This window comes from Hippocampus comes, unplaced genomic scaffold (assembly GCF_001891065.2).
Source record: "Hippocampus comes isolate QL1 unplaced genomic scaffold, H_comes_QL1_v1.1 scaffold154, whole genome shotgun sequence".
Classification (NCBI taxonomy): Eukaryota; Metazoa; Chordata; class Actinopteri; order Syngnathiformes; family Syngnathidae; genus Hippocampus; species Hippocampus comes.
In genome coordinates, this window is record NW_017806278.1 from 347209 (window position 1) to 355815 (window position 8607).

The window sequence follows — 8607 nt, forward strand, 5'->3', positions numbered from 1 at the left end:
AGGATCACTGATGCTGAAGCGTATATCAGCTCATTGGTTTCCGTGATCGTTATGGTTGGGATCGTTCTCAGTGCTGCATTCACCCTTTCCATGAGACTTTCAGGTGGTACTTCACATAGCCGTTGTCATCGGTTTCTAGGTTGCCCAGCTTTCATTCTCGCCATGATCTTAGCTTTCAGATCAGTTGCTGCCTCGCTCAGCATTTCATTCATTGGGGCTGGCCTCCCGTTCTCATCATCTGCATTCATTGGGGCTTGCCTTCCAATCTCTGGTATGACCTCCTCCTCTGATCTGGCAGCCTGGGGCCCTTCACCGTGGACCCTGCGTTGTACCTCGTCAATCTCAAGTTGTGACAGCAATTGCCGTTTGTGGATGTTGGAACACTGAGCTACTAGTTGTTTCGTGGTCAACCGTGACTGTGGGTTTCGAAGTAACCATTCAGCCTGCATTCTCTGCATGTAACCCCTCTGACTAGGGTTGCTTGAGTAGTAGCATTCTAACAGAGCCATGTTATCGCATCTCGCCCATCTCCGCTTTGTTCCAGTAGCCCATTTTCTATAGACAATAAATACAGTCTATGTTATATATATATATAGGTGCTTGTCAAAAAATCAGAATATCATGAAAGATTTGTTTCAGTAATACAATTCAAAAACTGAAACTGGTATAATACATACATCCATTCCATACAGGCTGATACATTTCAAATGTTAATTCATTTTAATTTAGATGTGCATGTGTGCATGAAAAGCTTCCAGCTGCAAACACGAGATGACAGCTTTCTGCCGCGGAGTGTTATGCGGCGTTTTGGGTCCTTTACAACCAATCATAACCTTTGAATCATTCTGAGGTCTAATTTAGAATTTAACAAAATAACAACAACTAAAAACAGCACAATTATTGTAGTGAGTTGTGCAGAGAGCAAACGATCGTGTGAGAAGCACATCCATGCTGAGATGGTTCACTTAATGATACGTGAACGTAACTAGAGGCATATTTTCTACAACAATTTTGTGCGTAACTTGAAAAGTTCATGAAAATGCGCTGTTATATATTTCTTTCTTTTAGTCTTAATTGTGTAACTCTGGATTATTTCGTTGCCTTGTAGCCTTTAAAAGATAAATAAATAAAACCCCAAACTCCTCCCGCCAACCCCCATTATAATCAGCTGAAATGAACGTGATCGAGATCGGGACAACTCTAATTTCTAATGATGTGATCGTTCGATATAAGCGGGGGAGTTCAAGTGTTCTTGTTCACGAGTGAGGGCAGGATGGTACATGAGATCAACAGACATATCGGTGCAGCGTCTGCGGTGATGCGGACTCTGTATCGGTCCATTGTGGTGAAGAAGGAGCTGAGCCGAAAGGTGAAGCCTTCGATTTACCGGTCGATGCACATTCCCACTCTCACCTTTTGTCACGACCTGGAGCTCGTGACTGAAAGAAGGGCATCCTGAATACAAGCGGCCAAAATGAGTTTCCTCTGCGGGGTGTTTGGGCTCTCCCATAAACATATAGGGTGAGAAGCTCAGTCACCGTTGCTCCTCTGCATTGAAAGGAGCCAGATGAGGTGGGTCTGGCATCTGGTTTGGGTCCCGTCTGGATGCCTCCCTAATAAGGAGTTCCAGGCATGTGCCACCGCTAGGAGGCGAAGTGATGACCCAGGACATGCTGGAGAGACTATGTCTGCCGACTGGCCTGGAAAGACATTGGGATCCCGCGGACCAGTTGGAAAAAGGGGATGAGGAGAGGAAAGTATGGGCTTTCATATATTTGAGATTTATTGCACACCAAGTGAAATATTTGAGCTCTTTTATTGTTTTAATACTAATGATTTCGGCATACAGCTCATGAAAACCCAAATTCCTATCTCAAAAAATTTGCATATAATGAAAAGGTACTCTAAAGGAGCTATTAACCTAATCATCTGAATCAACACGTTAACTCTAAACACCCGCATATCATTCCTGAGGCTTTTAAAAACTCCCAGCCTGGTTCATGGTTCATAACCGCAATCATGGGTAAGACTGCTGACCTGACTGCTGTCCAGAAGGCCACCTTTGACACCCTCAAAAACAAGAGGGTAAGACACAGAAAGAAATCTCTGAGCGAATAGGCTGTTCCCAGAGTGCTGTATCAATGCACCTCTGTGGGAAGGAAAAAGTGTGGCAGAAAATGCTGCACAACCAGAAGAGGTGACAGGACCCTGAGGAAGATTGCAGAGAAGGGCCGATTCCAGACCTTGGGGGACCTGTGGAAGCAGTGGACTGAGTCTGGAGTAGAAGCATCCAGAACCACCATGCACAGGCATGTGCAGGAAATGGGTCAAGCCACTTTTGAACCAGAAACAGCGGCAGAAGCGGCACTGGACTGTTGCTCAGTGGTCCAAAGTACTTTTTTCGGATGAAAGCAAATCATTCGGAAATCAAGGTGCCAGAGTCCGGAGGAAGAGTGGGGAGAAGGAAATGCCAAAATGTCTGAAGTCTAGTGTCAAGTACTCACAGTCAGTGATGGTCTGGGGTGCAATGTCAGCTCCTGGTGTTGGTCCACTGTGTTTTATCAAGGGCAGGTTCAATGCAGCTAGCTATCGGGAAATTTTGGAGCACTTCATGTTCATGCTTCCATCTGCTGAAAAGCTTTATGGAGATGAAGATTTCATTTTTCAGCATGACCTGGCACCTGCTCATAGTGCCAAAACCACTGATAAATGGTTTAGTGACCATGGTATGACTGTGCTCAATTGGCCTGCCAACTCTCCTGACCTGAACCCCAAAGAGAATCTGTGAAGAGGAAGTTGAGAGACACCAGACCCAACACTGTGGGTGAGCTTCAGGCCGCTATCGAAGCATCCTGGACCTCCATAACACCTCAGCTGTGCCACAGGCTGATTGCCTCCATGCCACACCGCATTAAATCTGTCATTTCTGGATTCCCGACCAAGTATTGAGTGCATAACTGAACATAATTATTTGACGGTTAACTTTTTTTTTGTTTTAAAAACACTTTGTTTGATTGGTCGGATGAAATATGCAAATTTTTTGAGAGGTATTTTTGGTTTTTCCTTTATTTAAATTTTTTAATGCCAAAATCATCAATATCAAAACAATACAAGGCTTGAACTGCTTCAGTTGTGTGTAATGAATCTAAAATATATGAAAGTCTAATGTTTATCAGTACATTACAGAAAATAATGAACTTTATCACAATATGCAAATTTTTTTTAGAAGGACCTGTATAGCGACATCTGTAGTTTCTTAATTATCTACAAACTCAAAGTTGAGACGATATGTAAAAATAAATACAGAATACAACTGTAAAGAAAAACAACACAATCTTTTACAAATCCCAGTCTTTTTTTAGAGAATGTTATTGCAGGTATGCAATTCAAAATGAATGATTAGTTGCAATAAAGAATAATGATCAATCGGTTGAAACATTCTTTATTCATGTGGTGAATGTCTCTTTTAACAAATGTTTGGGGCAGTAAAATATCTACCAAGTTGTTGAGTACAGTGATCCCTCCCTTATCGCGGTTAATGGGGATCGAGACCTCCCGCAGAAAATCCCCCCCCCCCATTCAGGTATATGTACATGTGTATGAGTATATATAATATTTATAAGGCCAAATTTAACGGTATACATGCATGTAGAAGTAAATGTTTGTAGAAATTAACATTACTTCATGCTATATACTAACATACATATATCGCTGCCGCTCGCGGAACTTTTGCGGGACTTTTGTGGCATGCTTTTGAAAAATCCGCGATGCACTGGAACCACGAAGGAGCGAGGGATCACTGTGTACCGGTACTTTTTGTCATTATAATCATTGCTGTGTATCTCATCAAGTATGCAGTACTAACACGAATCATCTCTTTCAGAGGTGACTTGTCTTCTGGAAAACAGCTCAGCACTCATTCGAACTCTCGAACAAGTCAATATGTCCTTGAGGGAAGGGAGGAATCTAGACATTAGTGTTAAGACCTTGGAAGCCATTGCTGAATTCAAGGCCCAACTGGAAAGCATGCTCCAGGGAAGGAAGTGGAGAAACGCTGTGGAGCAAATATGGGCTTTCGGACCTCGCAGGTTTGGAAGTGTGTGTGTTTGTGTGTGTGTGTGTGCGTGTGCATGCGTGTGTGTGTGTTTGTGTGAGAGAGAGAGATAAAAATGGGATTGCTTGTTGTCTTTGTATGGTAAACTGGAAAAGCAGCTACGTACCTTTGCTTTATTAATTTTTTGGGGGGGTGTTTGAAATATGCCATCACTCAAGCACTTTTACAAAGACACATGAAAACATCCCTCAAAAGATGCCCTTAACTGCCCCGATTTATCTACAATGTCGCCTTAAGTTTCATGCACATGTGCACATACAGTGCCATGAAAAAGTTTTTGCCCCTTCCTGATTTCTGTTTTTTTTCTTGTTTTTTTTTGTTTTTTTGTTTTTTGCACAAAGGTTTCAAATCAATCAATTGGATTTTCTTTGTGCCTTAATAAATTGAATTTTCATTTGAAAACTGCATTTTGTATTTCCTTGGGTTGTCTCTGAGTGATATTAAAATTGGTTTGATGATTTGAAACCTTTGTGCAAAAAAAATAAAAAAAATTGAGGTAAATGCACAAAAACAAACAGGCGGGTGGCAAATACTTTTTCACGTCAGTGTAGCGATGTCTGTATGATATAAATGGCAAAAATTGAAGAATTTCATAATGTGGCCTTGAATGGGAATATGATTGAACCTGGTGCACATCATTACAAATGTCACATATCACTACATGCCATTTAAATTGAAGTACAGTACAATACAGAATGAATGGTTTTATCCTGTAACCATGCCATGCATGTTTTTGGAATGTGGGAGGAAATTGGAGAACCCAGAGAAAACCCACGCAGGCATGGGCAGACCATGCAAACTTAACACAGGAAGGCCGGAGTCGTAATCGAACCCATGACCTTTGTACTGTTAGTGCTAACCAGTCACTCACCATGCAGCCCTAAGAACAATATATGCATAAGATGAAAACAGTCAATTTATTAAAAATTTTAATAGTTTTTCCAAATGTTTTAAATTGTGTTTCCAAAACTCCCCTTTAAGAAAGCCTGATTGTGTTAGACAGATGTGCAATCATTTGTTGCTTTCAACTTGTGAATTGTGTTTTTGCTGAAGGTGCGGCCCGAACATTCTGCTTAACAAGCTGGAGGGATATCATCGGCCATCTCTGTGGCAGTGTCTATGTCGAGAAGATACATCTGGAAAAGATGGAGCTCAGGCGAAAATGATACGAGAGTTTGACAACAGCATCGTCAGTGGCTTTCAGTTAGCAACCCTGTCAGGGCCGATGTGTGAAGAGCCGCTCATGGGGGTCTGCTTCTCCATTGAAAGATGGGATCTACAGTCTTCAAACTCACCACATCAAAATGCCTTTGAAGAAAGTGGCACATTTCAAGAGGCCTTGGGAGGTAGTAAAGCCCCCGAAAGCATTAATTCATTGGAAGTGACCTCCACTGAGCCAAGTCAAGCCAAACGCTGTCAAGAGGCCACCCCCGCAGACTGCTACGGGCCCGTTTCAGGCCAGCTGATTGCCGCCATGAAGGAGGCATGCCGCCACGCTTTCCAGGCTCAGCCCCAGAGACTCATGGCTGCGATGTACACCTGTGAAATCATGGCTACCGCAGAGGTTTTGGGTAAGAGATTGGTAACTCTTTAGTCCTGAAGATCTCTGAGATCTCCAAAAAAATGTGGACACCATTTTTTGGTTGTTGTCTTAGCCTGTGTTTTCTCCACACGCAGGCAGAGTATATGGTGTTCTTGGAAAGCGTGAAGGCCGCATTCTCCATGAAGAAATGAAGGAAGGAACGGAAATATTCATCGTCAAGGCTGTCCTGCCTGTCGCTGAGAGTTTTGGCTTTGCAGATGAAATTCGCAAGAGGACCAGTGGGCTTGCCAGTCCACAAATGGTCTTCAGTCATTGGGAGGTAATTACTCAGCAAGCCCAAATACAGTTGCCAGCAAAAACGATTTGCCCCCTGTGAATTGATCTTGATTTCTGAGTACATTGGTCTAAAACAGCGGTGTTAAACTCATTTTTGTCACCGGCCACACTGTCGTGACCATTCCCTTGGAGGGCCGTTATGACTGTGAAACCATATGAAGAAGTCAGGAATAATGGTTTATTCAACTATAGTTTAAGTTACTGTAATGAGGGGTTTGGTACCAAGTAAACTTAGAATAGCTCTCTTATATATTACATTTGAGCACTTGAAATTGCGGTACAGATTTTAGCAAGCATCATAGAAGTTGCCATGTTTGATTTGCTTTCGCGGGCCACATGAAATGATGTGGTGGGCCTGGCCCCCGGGCCTTGAGTTTGACACCTGTGGTCTAAAAGGTGATCTGATCTCTAATTTGATCATCACAACAATCGTCAAAAAGTCTACTGAAACTAATCCTCACACAACAGTATGATGTCATGTTTTTTTTTTTTTTTTTTGGGTGGGGTGGGGTGGACACGCCATATAAACCAGGGGTCACCGATGTGGTGCCATCTGGCAACCCTCCAATCACCACATGGGTAGCTCACAGGCCATCTCTAAAAACAGCTTACCAGTGATGGGAAATTGTGATTGTCTCGGAAGAGTTTGTGAATGTTGATTTACAATTGAGAACACTGGCAGAGATTTAGAGAAAGTGTTGCATCGTCATATTTAGGTTTCCTAATTTAGAGTGACAAATTATAACATGATCAGTGTCTTCACCAGTGTTGGGCTAACACATTAAAAGACATTACAGGTGTATATGATGTTTAGACAGAAATCAAGTCATTAGTAAATGCCTTACTCATTATATTTTTGTAATATTATTGTAGTTACTGAGTCTGGGAACCCATTACAATCCCAGTTCTCACTAGTGATGCTGGGGAGTGATGTTAATGTCTTTGCGCTCTGCAGCAAGTGCAAAAAAGTAAAAATAAAAGAAATTTGAGTGCACTGCTGACTGCGTGCCATGGTAGGAGCTAGAACACAACAAGTCACGGAGGGACGAAGCAGAGAAGAGAGAAGGTGTAAGTGCCAGTGTTGGAGGAAAATTGGGCATCGATGTAGAGGAGGAGCTGCCAGAGAACTTGCGATCTATTTGGAGAAGTTGAATGGTATATCTGAGGCCTCCGAGAGTTTTCTCTAAAACGGGAAAACTGTTCTCTGAAAGGAGAGACCACCTCAAGCCTGGACAAGTGAGAGCACTTTGTCTTTCGCATGGTAATATGCCAGATTAGAAACCTGAGTGGCAGAAGAAAAGTACGGTACAACAGATGTTACTTTATTGCTTTCAGAGTTCATTGTTCAGTGCCAGACGTTTTCAGACCCCTCTTTATCCTACCACGTGAAAACATTGACATTGAGGTTTTTAGAGAACCCTAAAAAACATGGAGGAGACTTTTGGGCGGCTCTTCTAAGTGAACAGCTCCTCAATGAGTGGCTTCCTTCAAAGAACCATCCTCGCTAATGCTGGTTTTCTCTAAAAATCAACATTTAACCGTGACATAAACTCTAACACATTATTATTATTTATCTCATAAAAATAAGATTATTATTATCTTATTGAAATAAGACAATTGCAGCTTCTTCACAAATTCACACCTCGCACTGCAAGACATTTGCAAGAAGATTTTAGAAAACCTATTAAAACTAGCACGTATTCGGACCATTACACCAAGTTGGGTTTTTTTTTTTGTTGTTCTTTTGCTCTGTGGAAGCGGAGGAACTTGGGCCGATTCCTCCTGGAAATCAAAGTCGGGGGCATTCGAATCATTTGTTTCTTTTTTCTGATTAGATGCATAGAGTCTTTGATCAGACCTTTGTGAATCAGTCTTCCGGCAAACGGCTAATGCCATTTAGTTATTTAAAGGCTAACTAATAACTTTTCGTGTTAAAATTCAATTGCAAGACCCGTCTGGCGAGTGTGCTGACCATGCAGGAACTGGAATGATTAAACTTTATTGTGTGCTGATCCTTGCAACATGAGGCCATGCATTCTCAAGCCACATTTGGTGATGGTTGGGGATGAATAGCGCAACTAATCATCTCAGTGTAAAAGAGATTGTTGCACCGTGTGAGGCAAATAGTGTTCATGTGGTGGTTTTTCTGAAAGTCTTCGATCTCTACTCCAACAAAGACTTCATTTCATGCGGAAGCTGAAGTCCTTCAATGTCTGTGACACAATCATTTTGATCATGCTTTCATTGACAACCTTTTAATGTTTTCTTTTACCCGCTGGCACAATGGGCTGTCTGTGAGAGACAAAAACTGCTTCAACGACATTGTTAAAGTGGGCTTCAAAATGATGGAGGGTGTCGGACACAATTTAGGATGAGCGAGTCATAAAACAAATTATCAGCCTACAGGATCATGTCCTATCTGAGGAATTGTCTCGAATGCCTTCGGCCAGATGTTATAATGTGCCCCAAAGGAAAACTGAGGTACTCCGGAGTCCTTCATTTTGTCTGCTTCTAAACACAGACCAGGCTTATTTAAATGATTTTATAGGAAAGAGTATTTTATTTCGAATGTCACGACTTATTTATTTCTTTCATTATAGTTTTGTTTTTTTTT

General features: G+C 41.9%; 1 protein-coding gene across 3 annotated transcripts in view; it reads left to right on the forward strand.

The window, feature by feature from the left end:
• efl1 (elongation factor like GTPase 1) overlaps window positions 1-8607 on the forward strand; it is a 79101-nt gene that overhangs the window by 69502 nt on the left and 992 nt on the right. For all 3 annotated transcript variants that reach the window (XM_019857851.1, XM_019857850.1, XM_019857849.1), the window contains 3 exons: window positions 3884-4088; window positions 5168-5685; window positions 5792-5976. In XM_019857851.1, the coding sequence (XP_019713410.1) occupies window positions 3884-4088; window positions 5168-5685; window positions 5792-5976 (908 nt within the window). The remainder of the gene's footprint in view (window positions 1-3883; window positions 4089-5167; window positions 5686-5791; window positions 5977-8607) is intronic.